Raw genomic sequence first — 16,455 nt, 5'->3', positions numbered from 1 at the left:
ATCACTGAGGGAATCATACGCAGGTGCAGGAGAGGCGTGATTATGTTTCTGGTTGCTGAGTGGGCTTTAAAATATATGCATACCTGCTGAAGAAACTGTACGTTCTTGAACCGATTCAATAAACCAATAAAAGGAAAACTTTGTATAAAGTGAATGAATAAAACCACTCTAAAACACGCAGACACAGCAAAGGAAGGTAGAAGCCGTAGATGACTCATTTACTCCTGTTCTGCTTGCTCAGAGAGCCATCAGGTTATCTTCTCTAATGCGACTTTCTGACGCGTCCAATAGAAGCTGAAGGCGGAGAGAGAGAGAGAGAGAGAGAGAGAGAGAGAGAGAGAGAGAGAGAGAGAGAGAGAGAGAGAGGCAGCGGGGTGAAATCTGCATCTCGATCGCGGAGACACCCCCTCCACACACACACACACACACACACACACACATACACACACGCACACGCACCCATCCCTCGTAAAGGGGCGTGTGTGCTGGCAGGGACTCAAACCTTCTGCATTTGCATCAGTGGAGGAGCCGAGAGCGGTGGCGCGCGGAGACACGGACCGAGTGGAAGAAACTACTTGCGAACACATCACGGGACTTTCACGTTTAGCTCTTGTTTATTTTCCCTCTGATATTTTTGTTTGAGGGGACTGCGTATTGCTGCCCTCACACTGTCCGGATATCACGCGTGACAGCGCGGAAGGAGAGGGGGCGAAACGAGAAGGACCCGGAGAGCTCCGCGCCGGGGAGAGGACGAGTGTACCCGGAGAGCAGCGCGAGTCTCCGGATCGGCGGTGCGTCAGTGCGCGGTAGGGACCCGGGACCGAGCGGGACCGCGCTGTGGCTCTCCCCCCAGAGCACAGCAAGAAGAAGGAGACGAAGAAGAAGGGGGGATACCTTGCTTTGGTGCGTCCCCGGACAAGATCTGGTGTCATTTGAGCCGGATCGGAGGAGCCGGTCTGACCGCACTCTGCTCCTCCACGCATGTTGGAGGTGGAGAGAGGAGGCTGATGCCTGCGGCTCTGCGGGTTCTCAAGACGCAGGTGAATGCAGATGTTTTTATTTGACTTACGCATCGGGGCTGAAAGAATTAGCGCGCGCGAGGGCGCGCGCATGCGAGGATAGATTTTACGCCACTTTCCCACGATTTCACCAAACAGATCAGCTCTCATGTGATCTCGCTGCTGTTCCTCATTCATGTTTGCTTATACAATATTCAGATTACAACATACAGTGTGTGTGTATAAAGCGGGTATATGTTACATATTCTAACTTTTTTTTTAAACATTTTTATTTGTTTTAATAATCGTGTATTGCCATGCGTTTTTGACTGAATCTGCTCCGACCCTTTTGTGTGTGTGTGTGTGTGTGTGTGTGTGTGTGTGTGTGTGTGTGTGTGTGTGTGCGTGTGTGTGTGTGTGTGTGTGTGTGTGTGTGTGTGACCCAGTAAGGGCAGCCTTGAGTAAATGACTCGAGGCTACTTTAATTTACGCTTTAATTGATTTCCACTAAATATCAGAGTGCCAGTTTAATGGTGTCACTGTTGTGGGGCAGACAATCGGCGCATCTGGATAGCTGCCGGTGCATAAAAGAAGCCCACAAGGTCTAAGAGGCGGAGAGGAGGAGGGGGAGGACTTTCTATTATTTAGCTCCTGTGTAGAAAAAAAACAAAAACAAAATAACTGGGCCCATTAGAAGCGCTGCGGTGCAGATATGCTTCCACCAGAGCTGGAGATCGGAGTGTGAGGGGACAGATGGGCTGGGAGACACAAAAGAGAACTTCCGTAGATTTTGTGTGTCAAAGAAAAGATAGAAGTGGAGGAGGACACCCCAAAGAAACACCCATATCCACTGTATTCCGCATTAATAATTGTTAAAATCCATGGTTCGTGATAGTGGCTTATTTTCGATAAATATCACATTCGATGGTGATATCCCCAAATCACGTGTTACATATGCATGTTTATGTATATGCAGTCCTGCGCTGGTGCTCCGTCTCCCGTTAATGATAGCTTCTTTTTTTGTAAGGGGAGAGAGAGGAGAGGAGAGGAGGGGAGGGGAGAGAGAGAGAGAGAGAGAGAGAGAGAGAGAGAGAGAGAGAGAGAGAGAGAGAGAGAGAGAGAGAGAGAGAGAGAGAGAGTAAAAGAGAGGGAGGGAGAGAGAGTCATGTCACTTAACGGACTGCTGGTACTCTGACTCAGTGCGCGGCTCCGCTTCCACATAAAGACACGAGGCTGAGCCCACAGAGGTCGGCTGCTCGTCACCGGGCCAACCATCCTCACTCTGAGCCCGTACAAGTGGGCACAGTTCTGGGTGAAGAGGTGTGTGTGTGTGTGCGCGCGTTTGTGTGTGTGTGTGTGTGTATCCACGGCCGTGTTTTTCTCGTAACCCGGGGACCGTCCAGAGCGCACGCGAGCGCGCATTGCTCCCCGAAACCTGCACGCTCACACCTTCTTCCGCCTGTCTCTTTTCCCCCTCCCAACAGCCGAGGATTACCTCCCTGCCCGGGCGTCGTTTGACGGAGTAAAGAGCGCCACGAGCATCGCGGGGTCGCGGGCTGCTTTTCTTCCTCCACGTCTTCTTTGGGCTTCTTCGGGGAGGATATGGCACGGTGCGCGCTGGAGAGAGGAGCGCAGCCGGCACCGGCGAGAGGAAACAGAAGCTGAAGGACAGGATGCCAGCGACCTGAGACCCGACACGAAGAAGTTCGTTCAAAAATAAGAAGAAGAGAAGAGAGAGAGAGAGAGAGACGCTCCCGCTTTCTTTTGTTGAGTCGAGAGAAGAATTCTCGCTCCAACAACCTGCCGGAGGAGTTTCATTACGGAGTTTTTACCTTTTTTGTATGCGTAATTTTATTTTGGGGGCGAGGAAACAAGGATGCATTGTGGATTAGTCTCGATCCTGTTTATGGGAATCCTTCTGGCGGTCAAGGCTTTCAAAAACGGTAAGTGTGATATCTGACATCTCTGTGAATGTGTACCCTGTAAAGCTAGTAATCCCGATATGTTTCGAAAAGATTAGCCTCCTCTGATCTCCGCTGATCTTTTGGCAAACTCGCGAGGCTCACCTGCCCGTTCCCCACAGCTCGGGACAATCCCTTTTATTATATTATACAGAGAGTATTATTGCTGGATAGCGACTATATCACCGTGACCCTGTTTAATTGTCTTTCCTCTTTATTTTATTTATGATCTACTCTGCAATATTCTCATGTTAGTTTTTTTTTTATCTCTCTCACGGTGCCCTGAAAATATCCCTAAATATATATTTTATTGGTGTTTGTATTCCGTTTCTCTCGTGGTGCGTGTTGGCGACCTGGAGCTCCTTAAGAGAGCATGCTTTATTCATATTATATATATTTATTTATATTATTTTGTGGGCCCGCTGTCGGTTAACAAGCTGTGTGTTTTAGTGAAGTTCAAAAAGTCAGCTCTAATCCTCGGCTTACACAACTTCCCCTTGTTCCGTCCTCACAGCAGCCGTTTCGTTTCTACTTTTCATTCTCCACTCATTTTTTATTCCGATTGATTTGATTATCAGGATCTACACGCGCGCGCCCGTGTCTGTGCGTGTGCGCGCGCGCGCGCGCGCTACAGCAGCAGATGTTGGAAACTTTCATGTTAAAATGATTTACAAAAAACGCGCGAAAGAAGATCAGTGTGAGTCGCGGCCCTCTGAGAAAAAGCAAAATGATATTTCCCTTTAGCGGTGAAAGTGTCGAGAGCAGCAGGATGAGTCCTTCTGGCTTTTGGCTTCGGAGAAACGAAACGTAGTTTTTTATTCTCTGAAGCTTTTTTCATTCCCACTTTTGTATTTGCATTCATCCATCCACCCAGAGCTGCTCCTCTTCTTCTTCTAACGTGAGGAAGAGCTCCTTCATCTCAGTGTGTCACAGCAAGCCTGCTTATAAGAACTCTCAGCAATAGTATTATTAATACTAAATACCAACATATAGACGTTTAAACATGTATGTCTTGACATATAAATAAACTAAAATATATGTTGCATCCTGTAAAGAGGAACAAAAGTTTCTGTGTCTTAAAGTAGTCTCACATGTTCTGCTGTAGTCAGACTATAAACTGCTATAATGGAGCTATAATAGATAATCTATGAAAAATATGTCTTGTTTTTCTTGAAATAACTATCTTTGCCTCCCTTCGGCCCCGGCAGATAAATGTGGAGGCAACATCAGAATCTCAACCGCCAACTACCTCAGCTCTCCCGGGTACCCGCTGGCCTACCTGCCCTCCCAGAGATGTGTGTGGGTCTTCTCAGCGCCCGGGCCTCACCAGCGGATCCTCATCAACTTCAATCCGCACTTCGATCTGGAGGACCGGGAGTGCAAGTGAGTACACCGCGACATGGTGGACGGAGAACAGATGTGCCTTTGAAAAAGCACACAATGAAAAACAGAATGTTGCTTTTGTGTCTCCGAGCGCCAAAATCTCATTTAAAGTTAGTCCGGAATAAAGACGACAGAGTGAAACTATTCTGTTTTTTTTGTTTTTTTTCATGTTTGTTCTACAGAAATGGCTGAGTGAAATAACAACATTAGTGAAATGAATCTGTCTGGGAAGCTCCCTGTGGGAGCCGCTGTGCCGTGAGAGGCTGAGTCGAAGCTGTTCACACAAACAAACATTCATATCTCACAGCGAGAAGTATACATGTGTTTGCCTTTCACGTGCGTGTGCAGCGCTCCTGTGTGCGTGTGAGAGGGAGTCATTCCTCCCTTCTTCCTCATGCATATTGCGCATGAAACAGCGCCATCTAGTGTCGGCAGGCTCACAGCCTCCCTGCTCTGGCAGCACTCAGGGCACAGAGGAATGTCCTCCCGCTGCCACTTGGCTCTGCAGCGCCCGCCTGCCCGTCCTCGTGGAGTGAAGTCACCGGGGCGTAATATCGATTTGCATCGCCGAGAAGGCCTTCAGGGTTCACCGGGGGCCACTAAGCGCGGTTACTTGATGCACTGCACGAAGAAGAAGAAACGTTTCCATCTTAATGAGCCATTCACTTTCACATTGGCTTGCACAGTCCCGGTCCTGCCCTCAAAAAGCAGTGAGAGGTTCCAGCAGCATGAAAAAAAACAACTAACTCGGCCCATTTGAGTCACTTTGTTGAAACCTGCTGAAGTTGCCCCCCTTTTTTTTTTAAGGTGAATCCCCGAGTGACAGTTAGTTACTGATCCTTATTTGACTTGCGAGCCGCGAGCTGTCGCATCCAACAAAGAGCTAAGCGGCCGACCTGTTGTCAGAGAGAGAGTTTAAGCCGATGAAACGGGAGACAGACAGTAATGTGATGAGCCTGTGTCGGTGTGGCTGCCCCGAGGTGAGCCCTGCCTGGGCACACCGCCTCCCTCTGATTGCCTGTCTCTTTCTTTCTCTCTCTGTGTGTGTGTGTGTGTGTGTGTGTGCGTGTGCCGGTGCCTCTGCCCTGCACTGTCTCAGCTGTTTGTTTACGCTGCAGGGCTCGGGAGAGTACAGGGCTTTGCTGGATCCTGTTACTGTATCACTGCTCCACCCAAAAAACCTGGACCGTACGCTTCTTTTGTGCTCCCTCAGTGTGCAGCAGCCCCCCCCCCCCCCCCACACACACACACCATATATGTCTGCAGGGTGTGTGTGTATGTGTGTCCCTTTCTTTTTTATAATCCCGGATCTCAATCCCACTTTAACCTTTCTTTCCCGCTGTCAGAGATTTACGGCAGGTCAAATGCGGCCCGTCCGTTTAAAAAGATGCTCCTTGACACGTCTTTTTGGGTCCGATTTCAGCACCACGGGGACTATTAAACTGTCCACCCTCCTCAAGATAGAACGAGAGAGAGAGAGAGAGAGAGAGACAGGACGAGGGAGGGGTGTGTGAGCAGAAACAATGCCCGCGCTAATCAAATTAGTCAGGAATGAATTTCCTGTTTCTAAACACACGCAGTAAAAAGAAGCGAAGCCCCTGCAGGCTCAACGCAGGATTTTCTTTTACCAAGTTTGAAAGGAGGCCTTCGAGTTCAGCCATCCGTCTATGTATCAATTACAAATTAGCTGTGATTCTGCGGATCGCCAGCTCAGTTTGTCCTCGCTTCACGAAGGTTGTGTCGTGACTTTGTCTGCGTCTCCGTCGCTGTCCGCCCCGTTTCCTTTTATTCAGTCATTACATTTGGAGCAGGCACGACCTTAGTCGGACCAGACGAGTGTTCAGGAGGCGACGGGCCCGAGGAGACGCCAACGAAATGCGCCAGCAGCCGGCCGTGCAACTTAAGCAAGTCCCCGATTCACGTGGGCCACGCAGAGACCTGAACCCGCAGCCTCTTCTTCCGACTATTTTTACCTCGGCGTGCCGTTTCATTTTTAATGTTCCTGATGCGGTGGTTTTCATGGGGCTTTGGTTCCACTTCACAAAGGATCCCGGCTCGCGCCGCTTCCCTTTTTGCCGTTCGCCGCCAACTACGGGCCACGGCGGCAAAATCCATTTCCCCATTCCCATTGTTTTTTTTTCCCTCCTTAATTTGAAATTACGGCCCGACGTAACATGAGAGTGGGCTGCAGTGCTAATCGCTGACAAGGCATGTCATAGGTAACTGGATTACGGAACGGGGGAATAGTTACTCATGTGTCCGCGGACAGTAGTTGGGTGTGATTTGTGTCGGGCCCATCAGACTCCATGTCGCAGCACCACTCACCAAATCAGCCCTTACATAAATGGAAACTGATGAGAATGGCTTCCTTATCTGATGGACTGGCAGAGTGGGCGGAGGAGGGAGGGGGTGGAGGTGGAGGTGGGGGGGGGCACAAAGCATGCTTCAGTGCACTGCCTTGCAATCTAATTAGTGGGCAAATGGAACACACATGCACCACATGTTCCCCAACATGGCTGCTATCTGCAAACCAAACAAGAAGCACTCAAAGTGCTGCTCGTAAAAAGGGGAAGCACCGCCTTTTTACTGAGTGGAGTCTGGCTGAGGGAGGATGGTGGTGGTGGTGGTGGTGGTAGGGGGGGGGGGGGGGGTGTTGTTGCACGTGTGTGCTCCACCCGGACAGGTTTGTTTGGGGAAGTGCAGAGGCCTGTATCCTGAGAGGCGGAGGGGGAGGCGAGGGGGGAGGAAAGCACTTCATCACCGAGATAAGGAGACTTAAGTGAGGCCTGCGATTCTGAATGCGGAGCGTGTTTACCTTTCACGCACCGCTGTCGAGAGGGTTTTTGGAGGAGGGTCCCCCCCCCACCCACCATCCACGCTTTGCGCCGCCCGCATCGAAGGCAAATATTTGGAGTTCATTTTGTTTTCGGGATGACAAAATGCTCGGAACGAGAGAGCTAAGCTCCAGTTGGAAAAAAGTGAAGTAAGCTGAAGAGACTCTCGTCTCCCTGAGATCTGATAAGCAGCGGCCCGGCGCGTCGGTGGAGGAAACACAAGAGGTTTCAGTGGATTTGATTTGAGGCAGAGTGACAGACAGCTTTCACGTGAGGCAGATAGAAAGGCTTGTTTATCACATTTTCAAGACTCTATAGTTCTTACCATCCGAGTCAGATTTTATTCTCAGACATCTAAAGTTTCCAGGGTTGAACGTAGACCTGCTGACTCCCACCCTCTCCGTCTCCTGCTGACTCGAGGAGGAGATCCAACTTTTCCTCTGCACCCCTGACAACATTATGAATCATTGATAGCGTTGGATTTGCTGACCCAACCAGTAAAGAAAAAAAAAACCACAGCGGCTTCTTCCCTCGCAGTCAGTCAGAGCCTCGCTGTTTGTTTTTTGGAGGAGCCGATGCAGAGGGGGTTGAAAAACAGAGACGCTGTCTCCTCTTTCTCTTTCTCCTTTGCTTGCCTCTCTGTCTGCTTGGTGTTTCTCCTTTTTACCTCGCGCGAAAAAAATAAAATAAAATCCCAGTGTGACAGTATAGCGTGCAGCAGCAGACGGATAGGGGAGGGTTCAGATGAGATGGATGGCAGGGTGGTACGAGGCGGCGGAGATATTTGAGGAATGCCTCCGTCGAGCAGCCTTTGTGAGGGAGAGGAGAGCCAGCCTCCCGCCTCTGCGCGCTTCAAAAGCCCGCGAGAGCCCCCCTGCCTTCAGGTGCCTGCAACTCAAAGCTTGGGAAAGCGCCCTCTTCCTCTTCTTTTGAATTGTAGTCCGCTCCCTTCTCCGTCCCAATGGCTCCTCTGCGCTGCGGCGCCCCGCTGAGCCGCCCCCCGCGGAGCCGCCGGGCCTGCTGGGAAGGCAAACATTCTCCGCTGTGCACCCCTCTACAATAGACATCCTGCCGCTCCTGGCATTCCTGACCCGGCCCGGACTCCTGAGATGATGGAGCTGGAGAGGGAGGGGAGGGGGGAGGGGGGGGCGGTGTGCCTTCCCTGGATCTATAGTTGGCTCTGTCTTTGTCATGTGGAATCCCAGTAACGCCACTCACAAGGCCCGACAAAGAGTGCCACCTGTTTTTAGGAAGTGAGAGTGGAGGACAGAAGGGGCTTTGGGGAAAAGAGCCACTCGGCCAATTTCCCTAATGCCCCCTGCCACCTGAGTAGCAGCTCCATGACAGGGAGCTGGCGCTTCACAGCTGGGGAGTGAGGACCTCACAACAGCTCCCCCATGACTCCTCCTTCACCTCCTCCACAAGGCAACCACGAGCAAATAAGGAGAAGTGGGCCGCGTTACCGTTTATCCGACGTTGTCATGGTAGAGAAATAAATAAGGCCGGAACGCAACAGGAGCCTTTTTTTTTTTTCTTTCTTCTTGAACAAGCCTGTGGCGCGAGAGGCTTTCAAAGAAGGGAAGTGTGACCTCCCGGGCTGAGCGGACGGATCGACACGGATGGTTGGAGATACTTGTGGGCCGTATTTAGGGGACATTTATTTCTGTTGTGGTCTTTTCACAGTGCACGTCAGGGAAGGAGCCGTGCTGGTGGGGTTCAAAGCGCCGCCGCGAATAAGGCACAGCGGAATAAGACACATATGAGAAGGGCGCGGAGGCGCCGCCGCTTCTTTTAACTACCGGCCTCGACCAAAGCAGCTGAAATTGGGCACCTGCCGTTTTCCACGGCGAACCGGTCCCAGGCTTCATAACAATGGAAATGAAATTGCACCGCGAATGACATTGAAACAGCGCGCTTCTCCGAAGACCGGCTCGGCGGCGGCGTTTTCAAAGAGCAACCCACTTTGAATACATCGTGTTTGCACTTCACGGCAATTACACCCAACCATCGTTTTGTCAGCGTGGTGAAACCTCCGGAGAGGAGCACTCCGCGACTTAAATTCATGTTTACTGCACATCTTTCCCTGTTTGCGACCCTGGACAAACTTAACCGTGTCTGAAGCAGCTGCACGCGTGTTCGCTGCTCGCTTTGTTCGCTAACCCGTGGGCCGGAGAGACGGGGCAGCGGAAAGCCGTTGACCTTCACTCTCACTGCTCTTCCCTCGTCTTCGTCTCTTTCAAACACAAAGGGTTTGAGCTGCCTAATGAGCAGGACATAAGTAGGTCTGTGCACATGCTTGCAATACGTGTGTGTGTGTGTGTGTGTGTGTGTGTGTGTGTGTGTGTGACCGTGGGGTGGAGGGTCTATTTTTTCTTCTTCTTTTTTTTTTCATCCGCCGGTGAAGTGGTTCACCTTGGCCGCGGCTCGGAAGGGCAGCCTGATTGAAAAGCTTTCTGTCCGTGGCATCTGCCATCCTCCCCGCTGCTCTGTCACCACTTTGATTCATGCACAACCTGACCACAACCGGGAGGCGAGCCACTCCGCCGCGCAGCGGGAGGGGAGGTCCACTTCAGAGCCGAGGAGGAAGAAACGGAGGGACGAGGGAGGGAGGGAGGCCGCGGGAGAGAGAAGGAGAGAGAGAGAGAGAGAGTGAGACGCGACAAGGCCAGTGCTCATAAATAACCCGCTAGATTTCAAGCGTGGGTCGCATTTATCTGCGGCGGCACAAAAGCATCATACGGTCTCACGTGTCTGCATGTTTTGATTTTCATCTCGATGTGGGAGTTAGCGGCTAGTTTCTGCCAGAGATTGAGAGATAGGGTGTCCTTAAACTCTTCTTCTTCTTCTTCTTCTTCTTCTTCTTCTTCTTCTTCTTCTTCTTCTTCTTCTTCTTCTTCTTCTTCTTCTTCTTCTTCCAAGCCTGTGGCTTCCCTATATGGAAGTTTTTTGTGGAATGGAGCCGTGGCTCACACACAGCTTAGAGATGTCAGTGTATGCTCTTTTACTTTTTCTATTTTTTTTGTTTTAAATCCAAAACAGATTGCTAGAAAAGGAGCCGTATGGGGAGTCTCATGATTAGAGGACAACGTTTGGTAATCTTAGCTTTCTATCTGGACACACATCTATTATTGACTGTAAGAAAATTCATACTAATTTTTCCCTCCAGCGCCGATGAAAAAGCATTAAACACTGGGGCTATGATTCAATTATGCGTTTCTGTTTTCAAAGGACAGTTGGCAATAAGCCCCCTCTCCGCCTCATATAATATAATTAGCAACAGGTTTTCATCTCGCGCCTTCTTTCCTTTCCATTAAACGCTGATTTCCCGGTTTATGAGGCCGCATGGAAAAACAACAAGGGACAAGGAGAGTGAATGAATGAGGGATATTTTTTTTTGGAGGGTGAGGGCGTTGCTTTAAAACTGTAGCCCCCAATGTCTTACTGACCCACCCGCCCCAGAAAGAGGAGAGGGAGAGGGAGGTCTGGGCGCTTTAATACGGCGTGTCCAGGCTTGTCGGACATGTTGCGTTGAGTGGTCTAACCTTGAATGAGGCTCATGAGTTTGATTGATGTGGCCGTGGTCCCGCGTTTGTTGCCCCAACGCCACAGAGCTTACAGATCCACGAGGGGGGGGGGGGGGGGGCCTCAGCAACCACAGGGTTCCTTATTCAATCACGCTAATCCCCAGAGGGGCTGTCGGCGCAGCAAAGTTTGTTTGCAGCGGGGTAAGAGGGTAGGTAGGCAAAGGAAGCGAAGCCAATGGCCCTCCTGTCTCAGCCCCAGATCCCCGGGGTCATTTTCGGTCACTGTGTTCGCTCACAGCGGGTCGGCTCGCTGGTGTTTCTCCGGCACTCAGCTGGCCGTGATTCGGGCCGGGGCGGCAAGCAGACAGTGATTGATGGGGCGGTACCCCGCCGCTCTCTGATTGAGTTAGAGCCACTCACAAGCCCTCGCTTTGTTTGCTCTTTGCTTGATCTCTCCGCACTAAATTGGCAACATTAGCTGTGGTCTTTTCTTTTTCATAGCTGCCACCACTTTGCTTTTCCCCCTCGCCACCCCTCCCCTTTTTCTTTTTCTCACAGCTTCGTTTCTTTTGTTCCACAGTAGTAATTGTAAAATAGAAGTCTGTATATTCAGCACTTACAGCAACCTTCTATGGCATTATCACAGTGGGGTGGTGCTGAAAGAGTTATTAGAAGCCTGGACCCCACGCTGTGCCAGGATGACCCCTGTCGAGACACGGGGATCGGAAGAGGATACCGGCCGGACCGCCTCCAAGTTGGCATGAAGGTTTGACTGTCGGGCCAGTAAAGAAAAGAGTCACCTTGCCCTCCAAATGCTGGCAGCGGCCGGCCGTCAGCGCCTCGATCGGCCCGGCGATGTCGAGCATTCTGCGGCTCCGCGGTGGACGCGCGGCGCTTGGCGCGTGGCCCTCGCAGCACGGCTTACTCGGCTTTCCAAGTTGCTGCATCACTGGAAAATCTGAGCTCTTCGCACGCAGTGAGAACAATGCGGCCGTCAGAAGGAAATGAAGGATGTGGTTCCAAACGCGAGATATTGTGTCCGAGGGCTGATCCGCGTTCGAAGGAAACAACTGGCAGTGCTCGAGCAAATGTGTGCCGGTTGTAGAAAAAGAAGAAGAAAAAAAAGACACCCAGCACTTGTTTATTTTTGTCACCATCCTTTTTCCTCTTCCTGTTAAGAACTACAAATAGCTTGTCTTGTCTCAAGGTTATTGTGTGGTTGAAGGTCAGACGGCTGTTTGTATGCATGCAAGAGGACAAGCCTTTCTTTCGGGGGTCCGTTCACGCTCCCGGCCCACATGACCCGGTCACGGAGCACCCGGCCCAGACTGGCCTCCGACCCCCCTCATTCCTCCACCGCCTCCGGACTGCAGGGAGGACAAAGGGAAAGAAAGAGGGAGGGAGAACGCTACAGGGGACGGATGGAGAGGGGGGGGGGGGGGTTTAATTGAATAATTCCCAGTGCAGTTATTACCAGCGTTGCCCTCGAGCTTTAGCTGTTGCTGAGCATGCTTCACGCCTCTGAACCTTTTGCTGGATTCGTGTTGGCACCTGTTTGCCAGCTGCCTCTATCAGCTCTTTGCACTCCTTCTCTCCTTTGTTTCTGTTCCGTCGCTCCATCAACCGCTCAACTCGCACGCCTTCACGCTCTTTCACCCCGACCAGTCCGTTTCCTTTAAACCCACCACCAGCACCACCACCACCACCATCCCACCCACGCAACACCACTCTTTTCTCCCTTCCTGCCCATTGTGGAGACCCGAGGGAGTTTTGAACAGCACCCAAAGGCTTTACCTCTAGTTGACCCCGGCGACGACTCCCCCTCCTCCTCCTTTCCCTCGCCTCCTCAGCTCCTCTTGCCTTCTTTGACCCTCACACACACACACACACACACACACACACACACAGCTCGTTACCCAGCGGGGAGCGCCGCTAGCTTCTCGCTGCATCAGGAACAGATAGATGATTGGCTTCGCATACGGCGCTCCATTTATTTGGTGGAAGGCATATTGTTTCTGGGGCTTTTTTCTCTCTTCATTTTACTCCCCGTCAGCCTGTAAAATGGGAAGTTATGTAGCGTTCTCTCTGCTAGGATTAGTCCATTGTGAAGCTGTTATCTCCACGTTTCTTCTCGTCACATGGTTGCGATCATGCCGGGTGATGGAGTGCATCCTTTGCCACGTCGTCATGAGCAGGATATCAAGTGATAGTCTGTCCCTGAATTCTTTTGGCACATACCTGAAATAACCCTTTCGATTGGGGCATGATCCTGGCCTTTATTGCTCTACTTCACACAGACTCACTCATGATGACAGTAAGCTGAGTTCTGGTTCTGGCGGGATCCAGGCCCATATTTGGGGCGTATTTATAATCGCATTATGGGTGTGTGAGTGTTTATCATACATCTGGTCGAGATGGAGCAGCCCAATGATCCCTGCAGGGGGGTATCTATGCCACCGAGTCCCGTCGGGGACCGATGACGATGTGTTTGAAACCTCCGTCCTAAACACACCGTCACTCGTCCTGCTGCGCCACGTCGCCCCCTGACTCCCAGAGCCCGGTTATTTTTACCCTTGACTTCTCATGGTTGTAACGCCGGCGTGTCATCCGAGTCGCGCCACAGACCCCTGTGGAGGACTCTCTCTCTCTCTCTCTCTCTCTCTCTCTCTCTCCGCTCACCTCTGCCTGCCCCTCTCTGCCGCGCAATCAGAGATCCTCTCAAATGTCAAGGTGGGACAAATGGGAGCCATTCCCTCCTGTAATGGTCCCAGAAATGAGCTGGGGTGACCCCCATCACCCTCCTACACACACACACACACACACACACACACACTCCTTCTCCTCCCCCTCTATAAGGAAACACACAGGACTCTTCATCCCTTCTATCTTTTTGCCGTTCTTTCCTTTCCTGTATTTTTTCAGACTTTAATGCCTTTCTGATTTGTCCCTTTGTGAAACATATCACAGACTTTCCGGCTCTCGTATGTTAATGTGTTAAACCTTCTCAGGATTGGGTGTATAACAGACATATCGCACAATAGCTCTCATAATAAGGCCACTGCCACACTGCTTTACTTCCATGAAGCGTTTCTTAGAAATGTACCCAAAGGGATTCATCCCACAAAAGCATACGTTCTACACTGGCTGAATATTCATATCTGCACGCTAAGATGCATCCAGAGCGCTGCTGTATATGCTAAGCAATTTCATTTCCGAAGCTCACTTAGCGGGGGAGAAAGTGCTAAATGTGTATTTCCATTTAGCTAAAGGCAGTTTTTCTAATTAATTGTAGTTACTCATTCTGGCTGTATAGTCACGATATCACCATGTGTGATGGGGAATAAGAGAAGTCTGCTCACAAATTATTATTTATTTACCGCCTTCATATAGTCTTGAACTCCACACATCAGTGAAGCACTGCTTGCGTGAATGGATTATACTCATATTATTATTATTATTAAAACTTGCAGTTTTGCACTTCATTGAGGTAGACGCTGTCGCGACACCATCATCAATATCCAATTTCCTTTTTTAATTTGTAATATTAAATACACACCTAAAATGTAATTTGAATATTAATTAATGCAAAAAGCTTGATGAAAATCAGATTTTTCATATAGTTTTTTAGAAGATATGAGATAATCATAATCAGCCGCTCATTGTGAAGCTCAACAATAAGCCTATCTTAACTGTAAAATGTGCTGATAAAAAAACAGTTTTAAACCAATCAGACCATTTATGAAATGTGTGAAATACTCACATTGAAAATAACTTTGATTATTTATGAGTATCTTTATTAAATCCGCAGCGCTCGGCCACACAAGACAAATGACTCTAACGCCGAGCAAATTGACTGCGTCTTTTGTTTAAGCGGCCTCACGTATCCATCATCGCGTTATTGTGACCCATTTGTCACACTTCACAATTTTAATGAGGGAAGGAGGCCAAAGTGAGCATAACAGGATGACTGCAAATATGCACTCTGGCTCCGGCCCCGCGGGCATGTCGCAGTCACCCATGGGAGCCAAAAGCAAGTCAGCTGAACATACTCGGGCATTGGCGGGGTTCAAAGGGCAGCGGGCCTGACATGTGAGGTGAGCACGGCCGATTTAGTCAGCCTGCTAACAATGGGAGCTTTTGTGGTCAGCCTTATATACCCGGCTTGTTTTTAGCCCCCCCCTGTCTACGTCTCCGTCCAGCTCACAGCAGTGTGAGCCTGCTCTGTGCGGAGCAGAAAGCCCCCCCCCCCCCCCTCCCATTTGCCTCCCCTTGGGGCGATCCCCCCCCCCCCCCCCTCCGTCAGTCTGTGCTCATATCTCTGAATAAAGGATTGTTGTGCTTGTTGCAGAGGGCGGGGGGTAGATGCAATAATTGAGTCTAAATAGCCAAATTCATTAATTTGATTGTTGGCGACAGCAGATCTCTCGACAGTGTAATTAGGAAAGCTAATGGATGGAGGCACGCGAAATCCATCAATGCTAATGATAATTGTTGTTCGGGAAAAGCGAATATGTTTCACCGACGTGTGGCCGCGGCCGCCGCAAAACCAGACACTGCCACGCGGCGTCTAAAAATACGAGCGGCGAGCGGCGCGTAGACCGCGCGGGGGCGACACCCAAAGGGGCCGGTCGGAGGGGCTGCAGCCGGACCGCCTGGGCGGGGGGGACTTCCATCTCTCCATCCGTCTTTTTGTTTTTATCTTCCGTCCGTTCACGTGGCAGCGCGGCGACGAGCAAAGGCAATCACGGCCTCCTCCCCTCGCCGACAAGGAACCACTTCTGAACCCGTCAGCTGTGATTGGCTGGTGGTTTGTCCCGCTGGGCGGGTTGCACCCGTTCCGAGGCCTTCGACTCCCGACATCATTTTCCGCGGATCCAGAAGTGGAAACACACTAGTGGAGAGAACGATAGCTGCGGATTTGAATTGTACTTTCTCCCCCTGCTTGGTGGTGAAGCTTCTGTTTTAACGACGCGTTCCTGACCTTCAATGAAGATCTAAACGTTCGCGAGTCAATTAATGTTTTCAGTCGGCATCATGACGACGTGGACTCGCTTTACTGCTTCCGGCTTTCTTTCCGTGCTTCCTCGTCCGTCCCGGCGAGCTGATGCAGGGCGGTGTCATTACGGGAAAGACCGGACCTGTTATTGGAGTGCGGGTTAATGAATGTCACATGCACGGGGGAGGCAAAGTAAAGAAAGATAGACCGTTTTATTTCAGCGAGGTATGTCCCCTCCGGGCTTGGAAAAAGTAAGCCGGGGATCAGCTTGTCTCGTGCCCCCCCCCCCCCCCCACCCCTCCCTTGTACGAGCGTTAATGATGTTTTTCCACAGCCCCGAGTGACAGTTTGTTCGCCGAGACTCGTTAACACGTGAGCTCTCCGGAGTTTTCTGACAGCTGACAACAAAGTCCCTTTCCCTGCTAAGTCCCCCCTGGGCCCCACAGAAGCTGTCCCGAGTCCGTTGTTTCGGCCTCTCCGCCTGTGTCACCCGGAGATGTTTTGACACGCGGTATCGGCGGCGTGTTTTCCCGCGATAGCGAGTTGCACTGCGACGGCCGGCGAAAGAGAAGCGGCGGAGAAAGGCGCACGCGGCATTTCTTCTATGCGCAGCTCGGCGCCAAAGACGGGGTGATGGCAAAGAAAGAGCTCTTGTTCCGGGGGTTTCCACAGCTTGCTTGAGCTTATAAATGGTCTGATTAAGAAATCCCACCAATTGTATGAGGCGCGTACAGTCTGTCATAGTGTTATTCCATTGCC

General features: G+C 50.8%; 1 protein-coding gene across 3 annotated transcripts in view; it reads left to right on the top strand.

Annotated features, from left to right (window-relative positions):
* Window positions 1-417: 417 nt before the first annotated feature.
* Window positions 418-16,455, top strand: part of nrp1a (neuropilin 1a) — a 56,698-nt gene continuing 40,660 nt past the window's right edge. The window contains exons 1-3 of one of the 3 annotated variants that reach the window (XM_068581524.1): window positions 418-1,040; window positions 2,483-2,941; window positions 4,168-4,342. In XM_068581524.1, the coding sequence (XP_068437625.1) occupies window positions 2,875-2,941; window positions 4,168-4,342 (242 nt within the window). In that variant the 5' untranslated portion in view covers window positions 418-1,040; window positions 2,483-2,874. Of the gene's footprint in view, window positions 1,041-2,160; window positions 2,942-4,167; window positions 4,343-16,455 lie in introns of those variants that run through there. The other 2 variants (XM_068581526.1, XM_068581525.1) reach the window with 2 other exon arrangements.

This window comes from Clinocottus analis, unplaced genomic scaffold (assembly GCF_023055335.1).
Source record: "Clinocottus analis isolate CAN_PGR_092001 unplaced genomic scaffold, fCliAna1.0.p SCAF_18, whole genome shotgun sequence".
In the NCBI taxonomy this organism is placed as follows: domain Eukaryota; kingdom Metazoa; phylum Chordata; class Actinopteri; order Perciformes; family Cottidae; genus Clinocottus; species Clinocottus analis.
Note: the sequence above shows the minus strand (reverse complement) of the source record. Positions and strands in the feature narration are given on the sequence as shown.